The sequence below is a fragment of the Lampetra fluviatilis genome, chromosome 2 (genome assembly GCF_964198595.1).
Source record: "Lampetra fluviatilis chromosome 2, kcLamFluv1.1, whole genome shotgun sequence".
In the NCBI taxonomy this organism is placed as follows: Eukaryota; Metazoa; Chordata; class Hyperoartia; order Petromyzontiformes; family Petromyzontidae; genus Lampetra; species Lampetra fluviatilis.
The window spans coordinates 4,836,663-4,858,445 of record NC_136276.1 but is presented as its reverse complement, the minus strand read 5'-3'; the positions used below and the strand labels follow the sequence as shown (position 1 = coordinate 4,858,445).

The 21,783-nt window shown below is 44.6% G+C and overlaps 1 protein-coding gene across 4 annotated transcripts in view; it reads right to left on the bottom strand.

Moving 5' to 3' along the window:
* The window catches only part of LOC144937585 (DNA-binding protein SATB2-like), a 58,726-nt gene extending 37,795 nt beyond the window's left edge, over positions 1-20,931 (bottom strand). For 2 of the 4 annotated variants that reach the window (XM_078864899.1, XM_078864926.1), the window contains exons 1-4: positions 19,124-19,257; positions 18,467-18,653; positions 5,480-5,656; positions 1,924-2,050 (exon numbers count right to left, since the gene is read on the bottom strand). In XM_078864899.1, coding sequence (XP_078721025.1) covers positions 1,924-2,050; positions 5,480-5,656; positions 18,467-18,653; positions 19,124-19,126 — 494 coding nt within the window. In that variant the 5' untranslated portion in view covers positions 19,127-19,257. Of the gene's footprint in view, positions 1-1,923; positions 2,051-5,479; positions 5,657-18,466; positions 18,654-19,123; positions 19,258-20,728 lie in introns of those variants that run through there. The other 2 variants (XM_078864907.1, XM_078864917.1) reach the window with 2 other exon arrangements.
* Between the last annotated feature and the right edge of the window lie 852 nt (positions 20,932-21,783).

Here is a 21,783-nt window from a genome sequence, read left to right as displayed (position 1 = left end):
TTAGTTTCTGCACTATTTTCGATGTATCAGGTGACACCGTTGTTTTTGCGCTCATTTCTATTTGCATCATTGCTGTATTTTAATTCATGTTTTAACTTTGTCATTTTGGTGATCCGGATCACTCTTGCAAATTGAGAACTTTATTCTGGTCTCTTGAGTTATCCTCATCTGTACTCTTAGTTCTTTCGGTAAAGTCACGAAGGTAAAAAATAAAATTAAAATTAATAAAACATAAAATAATAAAAATCACGATGTTTCGGAGGCAACACAAGTCTCCATCATCAGGTGGGACCATCGCAGCCAGATTTGCTGCATTTTACCTACGTGACTTTACCAAAAGAACTAAGAGTATGAATCCTTGCAGTCATGAAAGCTTCAAATCTAGAATTATCCTCATCTGGTTAAACAAAAGAAACTTGAAACTTGGAAGAAAAAAAGGCCTTCTCACACATCACGCCAGTTATGAGACTGTTTGACCAAAATATCACCACGCCGGTCGGTCGGTGCGGGTTGTGAAGGGAGGCCCCAGCACCAGTTCAGATGTCATTCACCACCTTAACTGTGGCCAGGAATCGAACTTGGGCCACTGGGTTCACAGCGTTGTGCGCTAATCACCACGCCGCCACACCACAATCGTTCTTCAACGTACATATTATACAATAATACCAGGCCCTGTTGAACAAATCTTTTCTGTAAACAGCGGATTTTATTTACCCGACCACACACAACCTGCTGATCTACTCTGGCAATTGTGCCGTAACTAGATTGATATGAAAGGAAACGAATGTTCGAATGCACGACGCAGTTTGCGAAATGGAAAGAATGTGCACATGAAGGGGTTAATGGAAAAGGCAATCCGATGACAACAGATTGGTCTCCACCCTGGCACCCATCCTCCTCATTACCTGTTAGCACATCCCAGCAGCTTGAGGTCTGCCATCTTCATGTAAGCACCACTGGCCATCATAAAGCACACATTTAGTAAAATACATCCAGTCTCTCCCTCGCCAACGAAATATATACAGCGGTATACTCAGTATCGCTGCCTACATTTCAATTTTCTGTTCGACTTTCGAAATGATGTCCAAAGCTATTGTTGAGTGACATTTTCATGACGATTATAGAACGAATTTAACTCTCTACCCAAATTAACGCCGGCTCCAGTTCTGTGGATTTGACAAGCTGCGACCTCGCACTTAATAATTTCCATATCTCATGTAAACAAGCCTCTTGTAGAGATTACGCCATTATCTTTATGGTGGGTGGAAAGAAGTGAAATTTGAACAGTAATAAGTAACATGTGCACAGGATTCCCAACGCTATGTCCCTCCATATCTGCTTCATGGTTAAACAGGTCAATTATTCGCCGCTCTGACAATGCTGAAAGGTCCTGACTTACGAGCCAGCATGACCTAAAAAGTAAGTGTTAACTTAAAAGGTAGGTTTTCGTAGGCAGAACTATGTACCATCCATATTTGCTTTTGTATATGGTCACGTGGTAGCTTTACATAAAAATCCTTGCCATTAATCCTACACCACCCGACAAGATTGTCACATTTACACTGATATTATAATATGTTGATCAAAATACGACCGACAAAGTTCCTCACCGGTGGCGTTATAATTTCCTTGACTGAATTTTAACACCAACGTATGATGACATTTCGCTAAAACTGCTATGAGCTTCAGGAGGTAGTCCCCCCAGAAATCGAGTGGATTGCACCAACTGCTAATGTGCTGTTCCTATCAGTGTAAAGAATCGGCACCTACCTCAGATAAAGGAGTCATTTCCATTCATCCACACATCAGACCTAGTTTTCAACACATCGATTTATCAGAGTGACAAAGTGCTTACAGGAGTACTGACTGACACAGCCCACTTTGGTACCCGTTGACGCGTAAAGTGGGTGGCCGCGTGCCAACCTGTGCAGGAAGATGCGGAGCGTCGCCGTGTGGAACACGTCCTGCAGCATCTCGCCGATGGTGGCCTCGGGGGAGTCGGTGATACTCTTCAGTGGCACCGGGTTCCAGTTTCCCAGCTTCAGGAGGCCTACGGGCAGCACAGCGGCCACGGCTTGTGTGAGAAGACGTACCGCGTCAGTTGGTTGTTTTGTCGTTTCTGTAACTATTTGCCTTTTTTATCATGATATATTCACATGCTCCGCTATACAGATAGTCCCCGAGTTACGATGGTCCGACTTTACGATATTTCGATCTTACGATGGCGATACGACAAAATGCTTGTTAAAAGTTTTTATTGTTGATAGGATTGTTTCCTGAAAAAAACTTTCTATTAAAATGCAGTTCATATAGGTAGGCTAAGAATTTTCCTTGTTTTTTAACTTTACATTTTACTGTGCAATACAGTATTGTAATTAATAAATACATACAGTATAGTTTATACAGTACGGTACTGTAAATTGCTCTGTTTAGCTAAATTATCACCATTCTTTAAGACTCCTGGGTAGGCTAGGCCATCTTCGACTTACGATATTTTTGACTTACGATGGGGTCGTCGTAACACATCTCCATCGTAAGTAGAGGACTACCTGTATACACATCATTATACGTCTTCTTGGTTCTTTCGGTAAAGTCACGTAGAATGGAAATAATAAAATAATAAAAATAAAACATAATCAAATAATTCTCACGACGTTTCGGCCACAACGCAAGTAGCCGTCCTCAGGTGGAGAACTGGGATGGAGGGGGGAAGAGGAGCGCCTCTAAAACCCTCCATCCCAGCTTAAATAGTCGCTCCAAGCCTGGGGTTGTCATTCAGACTCTGTCTTCTCGACAGACCTGTTCTCCACCTGAGGACGGCTATTTGCGTTGTGGCCGAAACGTCGTGAGAATTATTTTATTATGTTTTATTTTTGTTATTTTATTATTTCCATTCTACGTGACTTTACCGAAAGAACCAAGAAGATGAATCCCTGCAGTCACGAAAGCTTTAAATCGAAATCATTATACGTGTATACTTTGTGGAAAGCACTTCGCCTTTTCTGACTCCCATTTTAATATGCATTTTGTACTTTCTTAATTTAATTGCAGCGTGGCTCTTTTGTAAATGGTTTTCATTGTTTCTAAAATGTTCATTTTATTTTATTTAGGCCTCGGTTTGTGAGAGCATTGCTGTGACAATGATTATATTATCATCATACCTCATAACATATAAACTGATTCATGGTAAACGATGTGTGGAAATATAATTGTTTAATACTGGAATACAAACTACTGCAATGCACTTAAATCCACAACCAAACTTAACGTTGCATTATTAAATGCTCACAGACCCAACCGTACATTTTTTCGGACATAACCGGCTACGTGAGAAGACGCCGCTTAGCAATACAGAAAAACAGCGCAAAGGCAACTAAATAAAATGCATAATGTTCATCCACGCACTGCTTTCCCTTTAATTTCTTATGCACCAATTAGGCTGCCGCAGAATTTAACTCGATGCATTATTTATCACCAATGCCGTATGTTGACAGGTGTGGCCATACAACCTGGCTCTCAGGCCAAAGAATTGCATTATCCTGGGGGGTTTGTCACATGCACGGTCCAGCTTTCCATACCCAGCGCGAGTGAATTCAGCAGGGCTGTGAATGGACATATACTACGCAACGATGACCATGCAAAACTGGTAACAGAAATTGTTATGGATGGCACACTTAACTCACTCCATAACATTACCAAAGCAGCTAAACATGCTGACCTTTGTCATAGTTCTGGCATATGTGTTGAGTCTTTGGCAAATACTCCGCATAATGAGTATGCCTGCAATGATTAATCACAGCTAATAGTTCAATACGTATAATTACCAATGCCTCCATCAGACATAGCGTCAAGCTATGTGACTCCAAACTCATAAGACAGACGTCGAAAAACATTTTAAGGCAAAGGCTACATCACCTTCCAATAAGTGTTGCAAAGAGCTGAGGCTTAATTTTGGCAGTCATGAACACCAGGAGAAATTAGCTTTAACTTTCAGCTGAATTGTTGTGAAGGCTTGGCATGCAGGCTTACTCTGGAACATCACCACAATGTGCGGTGCTGATGGCTGAGTGGTGGAACAGTGAAGGTTTCAGCTGCTAAATTACAATTTACATTTTTTTTTAACCTACAAGGAGGAAAAGAACTGTTCTGAAATAAGTCAATCAGCATCATTAGCAATGACTCTTAATGAGGCATCCATAGAGAACAATGTGTTAACTATCGTGAACTCGACTCCTCGTGAACACATCAATAGATCTGTGTGAATAAAATAACATGGGGATTTTTTAACCGTCACTCAGATGAAATAACGTTTCAGCCAACTGACCTTCTTCAGGAAAACCTCATCAGCGCGTCCTTCACAGAACTGTGCTTTGCTTCACACAGACAAGCAGGCTCGGGAGGAGATTCAGTGGTAGGTGGTTGGGTACTTCTCTTCTGCGTGGGTTACATCTCTCTTGTGAGGCGTCATGGGTCACCTCTGGCTCCGCTAGGGTAGCTGAGTGGTTCTCTCTCTGTCGGAGCAGCTGAGTTACCGCTCACTCCGCTAGGGTAGCTGAGTGGTTCTCTCTCTGTCGGAGCAGCTGAGTTACCGCTCACTCCGCTAGGGTAGCTGAGTGGTTCTCTCTGTCGGGGCAGCTGAGTTACCGCTCACTCCGCTAGGGTAGCTGAGTGGTTCTCTCTGTCGGAGCAGCTGAGTTACCGCTCACTCCGCTAGGGTAGCTGAGTGGTTCTCTCTGTCGGAGCAGCTGAGTTACCGCTCACTCCGCTAGGGTAGCTGAGTGGTTCTCTCTGTCGGAGCAGCTGAGTTACTGCTCACTCCGCTAGGGTAGCTGAGTGGTTCTCTCTCTGTCGGAGCAGCTGAGTTACCGCTCACTCCGCTAGGGTAGCTGAGTGGTTCTCTCTGTCGGAGCAGCTGAGTTACCGCTCACTCCGCTAGGGTAGCTGAGTGGTTCTCTCTCTGTCGGAGCAGCTGAGTTACCGCTCACTCCGCTAGGGTAGCTGAGTGGTTCTCTCTCTGTCGGAGCAGCTGAGTTACCGCTCACTCCGCTAGGGTAGCTGAGTGGTTCTCTCTGTCGGGGCAGCTGAGTTACCGCTCACTCCGCTAGGGTAGCTGAGTGGTTCTCTCTCTGTCGGAGCAGCTGAGTTACCGCTCACTCCGCTAGGGTAGCTGAGTGGTTCTCTCTTTGTCGGAGCAGCTGAGTTACCGCTCACTCCGCTAGGGTAGCTGAGTGGTTCTCTCTCTGTCGGGGCAGCTGAGTTACCGCTCACTCCGCTAGGGTAGCTGAGTGGTTCTCTCTGTCGGAGCAGCTGAGTTACCGCTCACTCCGCTAGGGTAGCTGAGTGGTTCTCTCTCTGTCGGAGCAGCTGAGTTACCGCTCACTCCGCTAGGGTAGCTGAGTGGTTCTCTCTCTGTCGGAGCAGCTGAGTTACCGCTCACTCTGCGAGGGAAGCTGAGCAGCTCTCTCTCTCTCGGAGTTACCTCTCGCCTGAGCGGCCGAGCTGTGCGAGTATCCCAGCGAGAGCAGCGCCGTCTCCACCAGCTGGTTGAAGAGCACGTCGCGTCGCAGCAGCACGAAGTCAGCGTGCTCCTCCTTGCCGTCCAGGTCCATGGGACTCTCGCCCTGCTCCACGATGCAGAACACGGGGATGGAGCGGCCTAGGCGAGGGGTCGCGAGCACGCACACAGAGAGAGACGGGGGGGGGGAGGCAGAGCGAGGGAACGTGTGGGACGTCGGCAAGGACGGACGGTGCGGTGCGCGCACATGGCAAGTGAATTTTAATCTTCGCGCTCGCGTCCAGCGAACACCAAAGTAGATTTCGCGATGAAGGTTATTTTGGGTGAGATCACGTGACTGCAGATGTGTCGTTAACCCACCGCCACCACCGTCCGACGCAGCCGATGTAATAATTCGGTTTGTATTCTGTCCACCATCCACTGACCAGAGTGGTGAAGTGAGGTCAAACCACCCCCAGTTGCCCTCGTGGTGGTTTTTTTTTTTGCTCGGGAAAGTATGGAGCATCGAGGTTCTTTTTATGGGACGGGTTCTACTCCGTAAATGTTCTCCGAGTTCCCTGGTGAAGTTATTTGTTGTTGCTTTGCACGTGAAAGGGAACCCAGGCGGCTTTAGAAAAGCCACGCGTACGAATGGGGTCACAATAATCGACATTTGTACGGATGGAAAACGCACACTCCTCGACAACACTGTGGCGTCAGGGTATATAATTGGCTACGTTTTGTCCAATGGCCCTTCTTCAGGGCATGTAAAGAGGTCACAGAGAGATCGCATGAATACGTGTTGGAGACAGCACGTAACACCATGGCACCTCATGAGAATTACATTTTCATGAGAATTACGTTTTCTGATGACAACTTTTGAAAAGGGCATATGAATAGTTACCTAATAGTATCTATACCGTACCAAACAAATTATGTAATAATCAAAAGTATTCCTGAAAATAACTCACTAAAATACGATTGGCACAATGCGATGTATGAATAGGTCAGACATTAATTTGCTCTACTGCCTCTTATAGCTATTTTAGATGGATGTTTCATGTAGGTTTCATATTTATTCGATCCATAAACCCCAATCATATTCCACACCAAACTTGCTTCAATACATGTATACTTTGAGGACAACAATCATAGCAGCTTCTTACGTTTGGAGATTTCTTTTACATAATTTGAAGTATAACACTCTCTATTCACAGGGATTAAAGAGTGAGACTGTGTATCTATAAAAATTCACTCATAAAAGTAGACCTTTGAATTATGAATCAGCATTGATGACAGTATGTTCCAGGAGGAATAGACTCTTAAAACAATACGGCATGGGAAAATACCGCATTCACCTACAGAATGGCAGCGTGTAGGAGGCTGATAAATTTTATTTATTCTCGGAGACTTGATCAACTGGTACTGATTTAACAGAGATTGAGTCTTGCCAATTACGTCACGTTGAATTGTATTCCTCCCCAACAGTATCGGCAGCACAGCCACTCTGCCGAGCGAATTGTGTAAATACTAGCAGCCACAAACACTACAACATGGCCAAAGATCACGGACTAAACAAAAAAGTGAGACTGAGTTATCAACAATAATCGGAGCAATTGGCGCCATCGATGCTTGATTTCTAAAGCGTAAAAGACGTTTCTCAAGTCATGCATAATGGACCGGTCTGAAAGAAGTGAACGGCATCACGGAATTTACGTGGCCAACATCTCAGGCGACACTGTACTTGTTCAATCTTGCGCCATAATCCATGCATCTGTTGGCACAATATGCATATAATGGCAGAATGGATAATGCGGTTTAAAATGTTGAAGAAAATGCTTGAAATTATTTGAACACAATGGTTAGTGCCATCATTTGGTACAGTTATAAATTGAATACCCTTTACTCAACAGCACGAATACACCGCAGCCGATTGGCACCGTGGCTAAAACACTTGCCTCACAAACACACACAGCGCTTCGCGAGTTCAAATACCAGACTGTGGTCGACTCCACGGCTCTTTTATCATCTCACCAGGGTCGGTAAACCGAGTTACTAACGAGCGAGAGCGGTTGTCCTATGCAAGATAATTTCCTTGGCTGCGACCCCGAGAAATGTTTACATCTTCACCACTAAGCCTCACCGGGAAAGCCGTGAATCCAAACCGCGTCCCCCAAAACCACCGCGAATGGAAGCAAGCAACACCCCCCCCCCACAAAGCGCGCTTTTGTGAGTTGGGGGAAATGGGAGCTCGGCCTGCATTTCCCCCACAGCAGTTGCAACAAAAGCAAAGCCAGTGCCGGCCCAAACCTGGATCGTCCCTTTCATGGACTGGTGTGCGCGTTCACCCGCGGGCGGCAAGGCCTTTGCATTCTTAGTTTTTTTCGGTAAAGTCACGTAGGAAAAAAATAAAATTAATAAAAATAAAATTAAAAAAAATCACGACGTTTCGGAGGCAACACAAGCTTCCGTCTACAGGGGAACTGTCACAGCACGATAGCTGTATCAAGTGAGTCACCGTGGAGTCGACCACAGTGTTGCCTCCGAAACGTCCTGATTTTTATTTAATTTTTAATTTACTTTTATTAATGAAAAAAAATTCCTACGTGACTTTACTGAAAAAACGTACGAATATGAATCCTTGCAGTCACGAAAGCTTCAAATCTAGAATTAAGGCCTTTGTAAACACACGGTCCTCAAACATCGCGGACTCAAAGACGCCAGAAACGGTGTGAGCGGTCCAACATCGGGTGTGCCCAGCTTGGGTCAACTCCATCATCATCATCACTGTTCCATACCTGTCAACCCCTTGTCAGTGCCTGCCTTATTACAGACTAATTCAGGCTTTATTGGTCACCCCGTGGCATTATAAATCTCAACGTTCATCCTATAAAGTCCCATCATCACAATGGAGAAACACAAATAGACAAAAACATGTTTTGTGTCCGTGTTGAAACGGCTGCACGCCGTAAGGACTTGAAAACTCAAATTTCCCTGCACAAGAATACGGGTAGACCGTATGCGTTGACAGGTATGCTGTTTAGTACTTGCAACAGTGTAACATAATCTGGTCCTTATGGCAAACATTGTAACAACAACACAAAGTACAATTAAAAAAACGACCTCCCCCCCTGCCACGGGAGGGAATGGGTTGGGCAAATGGAAGCGGCGGGGGGGAGATTGGGGACTGACTGAGCTCACGGTGGCCACGCGAATCTCGGAGCCACGAGGAGCGAGAGAAACGGAACCTCCTCATTCCCGACGGCGCATCGCTCACAATTCTAATCCGAAAATAACTGAACACTCCCCCCCACCTGCGTCGAATATATATAATATCACTCAGAAACAGGCGAGGGGGAGGGAGTGGGTGGCATTTACAACACCAATCTGCAGCCCTCACCACCACCACCACGACCACCACCACCACCACGACCACCACCACCACCACGACCACCACCACCACCACGACCACCACCACCACCACGACCACCACCACCACGACCACCACCACCACCACGACAACCACCACCACCACCACGACCACCACCACCACGACCACGACCACCACCACCACCACCACCACGACCACCACCACCACCACCACGACCACCACCACCACGACCACCACCACGGCTGGAAGGAACGACGAGGAAGAGAGGAGGCTGGCCACGGACCATGCCGGATGACGATCGTCGTGTCAAGGGAATATCGGGGACACGCTTCGTGCGCGTGTCAAGAGGCCGTGAGATGTGGGGGAGAGAGAGAGAGAGAGAGCTTGGCTGCCAAAAAAGCAATCGCTCGTGCGCCCACGACTTCCATGGTTAAGGGACTGATGATGATGATGATGCTGCTGCTGCTGATGATGATGATGCTGCTGCTGCTGCTGCTGATGATGAGGAAGAGGTTTACGAAGCAAAATGTAAACGCAAAATTGTTTACGAGTTTACTGGTCTACAATTAGCCCAAAACATGATATACAGTAGTTATATAATATTTGAGTAATATAATCAGCTGCCCGGTCTCCAATGATCTAGTTGTGATCACGTAGACCCGACGTATATAAATACTTCAATAATGATGGGAGTTGGTTTAGATGACTATAATCTGCATCTTTAGTCATTTATCCACTGCTGGCTTAAAGCCTCCCCACGTCATTGACATCCCTCGTGCTTCTGTGATGCCACAATCCGTCTCTCTCTCGTGCGCATGAGCTGAACTTATCGCTCCATCTCCATGGTGGGCGTTCCTCTCAAGTTAATTCACTCCTTGAGCTGTCATTCTGTAGAGAGTCTCGACTATTGGGCATACTCCCTGCGAGTGATGCGTGTGTCCTGCCAACGCCTGTTTACTCAGCAGCCAATCCGGTGTCTCTAATACTTGTTCTTGATCCGACTGTTCCAATTTCTATCTCTGTGCAATCCCCAGCATGCACCTTTCAATACCTCTTCGAGAACTTTTTAGATTGTCAGGTCCATATTGCCAATCAATATGCACTCATTGACAAATGTCTTCTTTAGGAAAATTGATATGCTGCTTTTCATTATGCAATGTAATTTTCCAAAAGCACACCAAGTGTATAATGAGTTTATATGGAGTAGTGGTGCAGTCATTAGCGCACTACGCTATGAACCTGGTGGTTCTCTCTTGATTCCTACTCGTGGCTAACCACAGCTGTGCATGTGTATTATCTGCACCAGTCCTGCACCCCTCCACTTCCCAGACCAATACTGACCAGCAGTATGATCAAATAAGCCTCAATAACCAACACAGCTTCCATCAATGGATTGTCAAAGAGGTGAAACATATAATATATATAGCATGAACAGTATACACAGTGTACACGGTATTCTAAATTAGATTGGTGACCCCCATCAGTGGTGTAGCCAACAGCTCCATTAACCTGCAGAGTAACTCCACACAGAACCCTGAAACTTAAATGTAACATCAGTTACCGACGCAATCTGTTTGCTGGATGTCGAGATTTTTAGGCCCACACTAAACAGTGGAGATCACACGTCTTGGGATGCTTTACAAAGACACATCCAGCTGGTGCTGTTTCAAACCAAATTATAAATTCCAAGACAGGTGGAGCCTCAGAGCCGAGCTACAGTGCTGTAGCTGCTGCTTGATGTGTTCTGCATTGCTCCTGTTACAATGCAGTACAATTTAGATGTATCTAACGTCTTTAATCGGTGCGTACTATCTACCAGGACATATAGATCAGAAACGTTGACATTGACAAAACAATTTAACCAAAACTCAAAAGTGCACAGAGAAGTGTGGACATATTCAATTTTGGAATTACAATGAAAGATACAAAAAAAAACACTGTGAATTAGAGAATTACAGAGGTTAGAGACTTACTGTTGACTGCGAAGAGAAGTGAAATGGCTTTGGCAGCATTCGCGACTGAGAAGGGATGATAGCGGGTGGTCGAGATTAATGATGGAGTGGCAGCCGAAGGAGGAAATGCGCCTGAGAGAAAGTCCACCACTCAGGAGCTTGGTGGATTGTGACAAGGCAGGACCCTGAGAGATGGCGGCGATGGCTTGGGGAGACCTTCACCCAGCAGTGGATTAGTCACGACTGATGATGACAACAATGATGATGATGACAAATGTCTAAGTGCAACCACGTGCAACCACGATTTATTTTATTTTTATTAATTTTGATGTTTTACCTACGTGACTTTACCGAAAAAACCTAAGAATACCGAAAAAACCTAAGAATATGCAACCACGTGTCAAGACGCTGTACAGAAGCAGTGGCCATATTTATTTTATAGAGAAGTCAGTCATAGGCAGGGGGTTGGGGGGGGGGGAAGGCGTTCATTTGAAACAGAGATAGAGAGTTCGCAGCACGGATGGCGGTTGGTATGAGATCATGGTTGAAGGGCTCATGTGTTGGTGTTGGTTTGAGGAACACGTGGTACAAACATGACCGTGAGCCGTTGCTCGTGTGACAGTTGTGTATGTATGTTGAACTTATTTTGCACCGTACGTAGCCAGCCGTGCTAATCGGAGGTGCGGGGTAAGGACAACAAACTAAACACAAACATCAGTTCTAAATAAGTGAGTTTTCAATCTAGATGTAAAAGTACACAGTTCCAGTGGTTTCCTAATATCGGAAGGAAGAGCATTCCAGACGGCCACAGAAGCGCATCTGAAAGCGCGCGATGCAAGTGGCCGTCTTTGTTCGATGGTTAGCATGAGGCTGAATTCAAAATTAAATGGTGCAATTTCCCTGCAAAAAATGTTGATTGCAACAATTGCTTATGTCCCGTGCTGCTCTGTTTCATACAGGGTGCAACGCGGAGGAAATGAAGTTGCATGTGGCTCATTGGACTATGAACAAAACTTCCTGAGTTTGATTGCCAACCACAGCTAAGGCCAGTGGCGAGTGATATCTGAACTGGCCTGCCTTGCCCTCATTACACTTAAACAAACCTCATGACTGACCCGGCATAGGGGTGGACTTCATCGAGCAGTGTATTTACAAGGAGGCTTATAATAATAGTCTTTACTGAAGGTAATGACCAATTGCCTGAATAATTAAAGTTTGAAAAATCTTCCCCAAAACTCAAATTGCTGGATGTAAAAAAAAAATCTATCTCTTGTCACAATGCAGTGAAGCTTTTTTAAAATAAACAGTTATGCATTCCTGTGTCATTATTATACAATTCATCTTTGACGTATTTATATATTTTGCACTTTGTTTGTGATGCTTTCCGGGGCAGTAGAAAGCACCACAATGCGAAATGCAAGTGCAATAAAAATATATAACGATTAAAAAAGTACAAATATTGAGACACGTTTAATATCGAAGTAATGTACTTTGAATGGTGCGCACTCGTGAAAATACATTGTTAGGGAAGTTATGGCCAAGCATCGTAGCGTAAACCTTCTACTTTGGGATTAAAATAAACACCAGAGTGCTATGTTGTCATTGCTCATGCTGCGTATTAGCCACACGTGAAATAAATTGGTTGCGTTGTCTTTGCTTTTTTCTAAAACATTTAACATACCTCATAAAATAACCCCAAAACATGATACCCATCTACAGTACATATAAAGCACCCCCGATTAGCATGGTCGGCTACGTGTGGTGCGAAAGGACGGCTGCTTGCGTTGTGGCTGAAACGTCGTGAGAATTGTATTTTATTATGTTTTATTTTTATTATTTTATTATTTCCCTTCTACGTGACTTTACCGAAAGAACCAAGAAGATTCATCATACATATTTATTGTTATGAGGTAGCACATACATTTGTGATATCTCAGTGTTGCAATCATCTTTCATTTGATATCAATAGTTTCTAGTCAGCAGGTTGGAAGTTTTAAAAAGTGAACATTTTAAAAAGTGAACATTATCTTGTACTGCTCAGGAATCATTCTATGTTTTTTTTGCAAGCCGAATACCAGTATGAACCACGTGAATTTAATTCACAATCACTGCTTTTATTTTTCACTGTTTTAAAGTGTGCACATTTAATATCGTCTGTACTTTGTGTTAAATTACAAAGTATGTTTTACATTAAAGCGTGTGTAAGTGCATGTGTATGTATGATATCATGAGAATAATTACGTACATATGCTGTCAATGGATCTTTTAAAACGAACCCTGAAGCTGATTTCCTTTTAAATCCTGTTAAAAAAAAACCCTCCAAGATAAAATTAAAGCAAACAAATAATAGCGGATTTCATTAAAATTAATTTAAATTCCACATTGTCTGTGATGTTTTCAAAGTTTTCAAATATCAGAGAGCTGCACGGTCGTAACGTTTGAAAAAAATGTAAACTTCCGAGTAAATGTCACAGGTGCGTTTTGACACTGCAGCGCATTTCAAATATGCACTTAGAATGCGGAGTGTTCTCTCGGTGTCTGTGTGTGTGTGTACGCGTGCACGGCGTTGAGATGCAGTGTTGTGCTGCACCTAAGCCTGTTTACATCTCCAGGAGGCGTTGCTAGATTTTACTGCATCGAGCTGGCATTAATGCATGGGCTTGCAATCTGAACCAAATGCTCATTTTGCACGACCAATTAGCAGACGTTTCAACATTCTCGATGCAAAATAAAACATTTTTTAAAGACAAAATTGTAATTGACAGAGCCTATCTGCATTGGGCATTTTACTTGACTCAAAATTAATTTGTTCCAGCTGAAATAAGTGTGAATTCCAATATGTCTTAGTCACATTGTTTTACGTTTTTTTTTTTCACTTAAAATTGGACACGATGCCAACTCGCCCGTACTAATAGAAACATTCCTTTTTGTTGGAGCTTTGCAACTACGAGAGCGTGCAAATAATACACAAGATTTACAGGCAAAAAAAGCAAAATCACATTGCTTTCATGCATTAGAAAATTGTAAACTAATGTTGTTTAAATATGCTATTTGATTAAATGATCAGTTTTGTTTTTGAAAATAATCAATGTGCATTGCCAGATCCCAGACTCAATTCTAAGTCAATTTTAGTGAGCTTTTGTGCGTCTGTTCATTACAGGGGACAACCAAAAAATGTTTCAAAGATAACATAAAAAGTTGTATACAAAAAAAGCTAAAATATTGGGCATATCTGATCTTTATGTCCGAATGAAATTAGTGCACCATGCATTACTATATTCAAAATATTTGTACATACTTATTTTTTTTTACCATTACTCAAACGTATAATTTCAATGTTAAATAAAATTATAGAAAAAGGAATATAATTCCCTAATATTGAATTGTGTTGTCAATTATGAAACATAAAACATATTGAAAATAACACAGTATTGTAAGTAATCCTCTCACAAACCAAAGAACAACTACGTTTGACTTTATTAATATATATTCATTATACTAATTTTAGATTTATAAATTTCACGCCTCGCTTTTTTTCAACTGCACAATGATTTCTCAAAATCATCTCAATTTTTGAACCGCATTTACAAAACTGTGTAAATTTCAAATTTAAATATACAGTGTGTGTTTTTAATTAGTTGTCATAAGTTAAGAATATTGCCTCTTTGATAGTGTACAGAATGTGAATGCTGCCCAATGGATGTAGGATTAATATTAGCGGTGGGGATTGTCAAATGGTATAATGGTCTCCACCCACCCGCACCCCAATTAGAGCAGAAGGCTAAGGGTGGCACACTTCGTCTGGTCGACAGCGGAAGCCTTCGTGTATAAACTTGCTTCACGCGCGCACAAATATGTACATACTTGCAATTGGATCATTGTTCAGATTATTATTTTTAATCTCTCGCCTCTCTTCAAATTATAACCTGTCAGCGGCTGGTGCCCTTTCCTCGCTCCCAACACAGCCAATTGAGAGCACTAATAAGCAAGTCGGAAATATTTCAACCTCGCTACTTCAATTCCTCACACAAGGGACCAATCAGCATTGCCTGAGGATTATACCGATTGCGTATGGTCACGGATAGACTCATCTTATTTCCAGATTTTCTGCATTCATAATGTGTCCTCTGAGTCTTTCCTACCCCGACGATTAACTAAAAAACCCGAGCTCTTGAATGAAAACTCATATTAAGGGCCATGTGCTCACGCTTGCTTTTACAAATGAAACAAAATCTTCCCACCAAGCCATTCATACAAATGAGCCATTAGTTTAAATGACCATTTATTTGATGCACATGCTTGGACAGATTATTCAAAGTTGTAACTATTCGCACTCTAAGTTACCCAGTATAATGTATTATTGTTTCTGGTCGTTACATTTTCCTAATTGTGTCAAATACTTCGAGAGAATTTAAAAAAGAAAATATAAGCAATTAATTAACATATTTATTCCACTACTTTGAACATAAATCATTCATAGTAGATATTGAAAATGTATACAATGATATATTTAATGGGACCAATTAATTTAATAAATCTTCATAAATATCAAAGCTAAACTAAGCACTGTTACCAATTTTTATGAAAACAACATTTTTGAAACCTCCATCAAAGGCTATTTGGTATGTGGAAAGTTACATTATGAATACATAATTATATAATTGAGTGATACAATTCCCCTAACCTCCCATAGAAGAGGTATTTTGAGACTTAAATGGATGTATTTTGGTGAAAATATAGTATACGGTATTTAATTTGCCGCTTCAATATGTATTGCTATTATTCCTTGTTAAAAACTCGAATTGTTTGGAACAACAATATTGCATACTTATTTTTTTTTTTATATATAACATGTTATTCTTACATCACCGTTTTTAAACATGATTTCAATGTAATGTCTTAATTACAAAAGTAATGTTATCGTACACAACCAAGAATAGTACGTTTAATCAACAACAATGAGTGGAAAGATTTCCACTAAACTTAAAAAAGCCAATACTGTAGTTTAAAGATGTGCCTGTTCATATCCTTTGCATTCAGTACCATTCTTCTGCTTATCATATGCAGGAAATGTAAGTATAAATTAAGTAACAAATAAATGCCCAACAAGGAATAGAACTCTATACATTGGCTGACAGGTGGTTTTCAGCTATAATATTGGGTTTACTTCATGAAAACATTTCAGCTGATGAAGAGGCCTCCAAGTGTATGAAGAAATGGCCGTGACGGGAGAGCGTGTCGTAGAGGATGACCCACACGGAGATCGAATGCCAAGCTTTAGGATACGTGGGGAGCCAGGTGGACTGCAGTACAGGGTTACGGAGGTGATGTCGGTAGTGAATCGGCAATTGCTGACAATGGGCATGCCTAATGAATATGGGTGGCGAGATGTTAACTACCTCGCCTGGTGTACAGCAGATTGAGGCTTTCATATCGACCGTCACGGCTGCAGTTTGCACGTTCCCCTCGTAGCCGCGTGGATTTTTCTGTGAGTCAGGTCGCTTACGATAAAAACAATTATAGAGCCTCCAGCCGACAGCAACCCGAAAGACAAGCCACTGTTAGCGCCTCGGGTCGTATAATACAAAACCGTGAGAAAATATCCGTTTCGAGCTAAACGCTTTCAGCGTTAGTTCTAAGGTCATTGTCCCTTGACAGAGACCGCTTCTGCGAATGTGTATACTCACTGGCGATACATGGATCGCACTAGGTAATAGTCTGAAACTCTGAGTCACAAAGGAAAGTGATACTCCAAACTTCAGTTGGTATACATAGGACAGTGTTAAAAGTGTCCTAATTTTTTTATATTGAGATTTTATCTATTAATGAGGAAAGGCCTTCAGATGACCATAATAATAATAACACATATAGTCCTAATAGTATGGGCTACTTTAGCCTCATTTAGCAGTATGAAGAAGCACCGTCAAATAACCCCCACTAACTGCACATAATGTTTAGGCCCTCATTCAGCAGTGGATTACCATAAGGGCTGTACATATACATTTAAGTTACCCTGCTGACAGTGTTACAATTAGTGAAAAATTATCACGTGGTTAGTCATGGTGGCACCATGCTGGCAAACCATGGAATTAAATGCGTATACATTTACTTGCAAAGGTGTCGACATGCGTACGCATAACGTACATGCACAGTGTATATACGCTATAAGCAAAGCAGACATATGTGGAAAATTGCAGGACTGCTGGGAAAACTAGAGTGAAACTTCCGTACATAATAACACGAACGACTTAATCCGGCAAGCTCACAAGGGACCATTAGTACACTTACAAATATAATGTAACTGTCATGGGTCATACAAACATGTCAAATTGTATCCATGTCATTGGCACACAATGGGCTACTGGTGAAAACCAAGAACGGAGAGTTTGACAAATACTTTGCAGCAAAGTGTGTGCTTTGACAGTGCCTTCCAGGATTTTACATGGCGGAGGTGCAATCGAAACCGCTGAGCCCTGGCAATGCACTGGCTCTACATACTGTGCACATATCACTCGAGGTTATGCGGCGACGATTCATCATTCGAATATTTACAAACTAGCCACTCAATCGGCACGTCTTGGAGCGCTAGCTGTATCACGATAGTTTTATCTCTAAACATGTGCGACGGTCCCACACTGGCTCACGCGGCGAATCTTACTCCCCGAATACACTTCACGAGAAACGTGCTCTAATTGTAGCATCCACAACAGATGCACGCCCGTATCGGTGTCGGCTCACGCCGGTGCCGATTTATCGACAGTTTACATAAAACATAAATAAAATTCAGCGCCTTTCGTGGCGTAGCGGTGCTGCTGCTGCTGCAAGCCGGCCAGTCGCCGTCGCGCAACCCCGAGGTCGGCATTTGGCGCTCGTGACCCTCGCAAACTCGATCGGATCGCAATTGTCCTATTGCACGTCTCTCAATTTTTAGCAAGGGGTTGCACGGTTCTCCATTATAGCCGCGGAAATAAATGCTCATATTACACGCATGATTAGCACGGTTGGCTACGTACGGCGCGAAAAAAGTTCAACATACATGCATTGTATTTTTATCGGACCACTATAACTGTTTTAAATCCCATAAACATGATCGAATACATTTAACTCAATACCAACGTGGACACGGGATACATTTGATCACCGTCCTGTGCACGGATGACACTAAGTGAAGAGAAAGTGAATAAAGGCTCCCGTAAGTTAATGCGGTGCCAGCGGTACATGTGAAAATCTGCAGCTGATCCTTCTTTTTTTGGCTGAGTCAACCTGAAAGATGTCCTCGCCACGTGTGGACACCGATTGTCAACGATGTGAGAGATCGGCCGAAAATCAAATGAACGTCGCAGGAATTGAAGTGCAGCGCACTGACCACTTTGTCCGCAACGTAGCGGGGCGAACGCCGCTCACACGCGCGCGCTCAACGCGCACACGCGTTGCCACTTGAAATTTACTTTATTTATGGACACAGTCTCATAAGTTGCCATTCATACAGCCATACGCGAGAGAGAAAACGTTAGTCCGTTGTTGGTGAAGCCACAAGCCTGTGACAGAGCCAAATTAGCGTCTACGGTCCGTGTGCGTGCCTGCGAGCGATGCATGCGTGCGTGCGCGTGCACGTACAGACGGGCTTACTGCATTTGGCCATGGCCCAGGTGGACACCCTGGCTCTGGACTCGGCGAGTTGGTTGCCCGCGCCACCGTTCTGCTCCGGCCGGGCCAGCTTGCTGGGAGGGTGGTCCCTCGCCACGTCGCTGGGACTGGCGCAGAACTCGCGGAGCCCCTGAGTGGCCCACGACTCCTCTCCTTTATGCATCCCCTGCTGGATCACACGCGGCGATCACTCGCGAAACCCGCGGGCTGGGTTAGCCCAGTGCACAATGATGCTCGGCAGGAAGTGGGAGCACTCAAATATTAACGCAGCGAGATTATAATGGCGTTTGCAGACATAATGTGGAATGATGGAAATCAGAATTGCGGCTTACAAGATTTCAGCTGTTTTAAATGTCTACATGCATCTCAAAATATCAGTACACACTGCCTTAATATTATACAACAGAACTGTAAGGCATCACATCACCCGTACGCTATATTGTCAAAATATTTGTTAAAAACGAACCATTACGTTAGTCATTTTTTATCATGATAAAAACATGCCGGGCAGATTAAACAAAAACTATGTAGAATGGCATTTACGATGTACATTTATTTTAAACGGCATTTTCAATGTAACACATTTTTTTTTATTACTTTAATTTTGAGAACTGAATTTAAGTCACAGTTCTTTTTTACCATCTTTGCTTGATGGATATCTTCGTCGAAGCCACGGTTTGTTCCTCTAAGTGTGTGACCGCTTGGCTTTGCAGCCCATTTCAAGTAAAAAAAAACCCCAACATGAAACTTATTATCGAGACTACCGGCCCTATTTATCTCGTGCCTACCTTTACACTGCAATTTGAACTTTAAGTTATTAAAATTATGCACCTCACTATATCTCTGCATTGGCCAAGATACGACGAGTATTATTGCCGTTACTACGGTATTGTGAAAACGTCTTAAAAGTTACGCAGGAAATATTGAAACTCAAGGTGCTGACGCGGAACACTGCAGGTGGCTAGGCATTGGTTGCAGTGCCTGACACGTGAATTGAAACCCCCACTACCCCACGGAGAAACTTAAGGAGATTGCAGTTTACGGAGTCTACCTGAAATCAATAACGGCTTGGGATAATTAACAACCTGAAACATGACAACTTTGAATTGCTGAAAGTTGCCTTAACTGTGAATAAGTAACGCTCCAGCATTCCAACAAAAGAAATATTTAATCTACGAAACAAATTCACCAAGTGTCCTCAAACAAACGCTATGTTTTGTGATTGGAAGAAATTGTCAAGTTACTTTAAGTGGTACTGAAAAACATACCACATACACTCAGACAACACGTGGACATCACGCACGGGCACGACACAGAGATAGGTCTCACGCAAGTGTAAACCAGGCGCAGCGGTGAGTTGGAAATATGCGACTCTGCTCTCTATAACGCGTTCCCTGCACAGACACGCGGCTGGAGCACGTAGACATCATACCGGGAGACAAGATATACATAGAGACACACAACAGAGAGGCATGCGGGTAGTAGAGACAGCGTAGACACTGGGATAGAAGATAGAGACACTGGAACAGGAGACACACACAAGGGGAACACGGGGTCAGGAGACATAAAAAGACACGTCCTCATTGGAGAAACACTCGTGAACAATACACAGAGAGAAGCGAGAGTACGATGGCAGGGAAACACACACACATACATACACAAGATCAACTCCTTGTGCTGCTGCGACTTCCTACCGCGCAGACAAGTTAGTGACAGACACGCGAGCGACACGTACACAAGAACAACTCCGAAACAAGCGACAGGACACGAGCGAAAAGACAGGCAAGCGAGGGTAGTAAGCGGCAGGAAAACAACACAAAGGAGTTCTTAAGACGAGACAAACACACAGAGTGATTGGTGCAGGGACCAGAGAAGCGTAATGGGGTATGATGGGAAATACTACTACGAGTAAAGAGACAACATCGCACAAACACAAAACACGGTGTGACGTTACTCAGGACCACGCAATACCAGCCAACACGACAACCACACACACGCGCGCGCGCGCGCGAGACACAGACGTCCACGGAGAAGACACAGGACACGTGGGAGACACGGACACTCGGGAGACACGGAGACCAGACGGGGAACCGAGCCCCAGGGGGTCCCAGGTGCACCGCTGCCCGATCCGCGCTGTCGCCCGAACAAAGAGCGCAGCCGAGACGCGCGGCGCGCTACAAGAATAAGCAGCGCTCCCCCCCACCACCACCACCACCCCTCTCTCTGTCTCTTGCCCGTACTCACCGCCTCGTGTGCTCGTCTTCCCAGCACTTTTAATCTCTCCCCTCCGAGGAAACGCGCGCGGCTTCCCCCACTCGGTCACTGCTGCGCACCTTCCCGAGCCATGCGCCGCGGTCCTGAACTCCTGCACCCCCCTCCTCCTCCTCTCCGCACCCCTCCCGGCACACGGGCGCACCCCTCCCGGCACACGGGCGCACGGCGAACCGCGCTTCTCCGCGGGGCCGCCTCTGGGCCTGTTCCCCCCACCACCACCAGCGGCAGCAGCTTTTTGGCTCCCACGCTGAAGGCCGGAGAGGAGCCGCTCTGCAGGGATGAGCAGGGATGCGAGGAGGAGGAGGAAGAGGAGGAGGAGGAGGCGGCGAGCCGGTGCTGCTGCTGCTTGCGCACGATCCGGCTGCGGGACAGCGCAGACAGCCCCGCGGTGGTGGGCACAGCACCGCGGCCCCTGCCGAGTGGAGGTCACGATTAAAGTGGTGCCGGTCGCAGCCGCGCCGCTAGTCGTAGTGCGCTGGTAGTAATGGTGTTGCTGCTGCTGCTGTTGTTGTTGTTGTGGTTGTTAATACGGCAGTCACTTTGCGAGTCGCCGCCTGTCACCGAAGATCGGAGGGCCACCCGCTCACAACAACAAGCGTGACAGAAGCACGCAACGTAAATGGTGGAGGTGGGGGGGGGGAGCAAAACAAAACTAGGAAACGTCAAAGAGTGCTCGCCTCCTCCCAGGGACGGTGGCGGTTAGCGCCTTCTCTCTCTCCCCCCCACCACCACCACTACCCAGCAACACCAACAACACGAACAAGAACGCTAAGACCGACACGGCCAAGCCGCAGATGATTAGTTACGGAGACTCATCACGCACGAGTCACGGAGCCGTCACACGAGATTTTTGTTTTTTCTCGCGTTGACTCAGCCGAAGGTAGTTTGACGAGATCCTTGGGTGCGGGTTTCCTCTCGGTCCGGACACCCCCCCCCCACACACACACCACACGAACACCTTTCAATCCCCTCGGCCGCCCCCCCCCCCCCTTGTTTAGCGTCCCGGTTCGAGCCTCGGTCCGTCG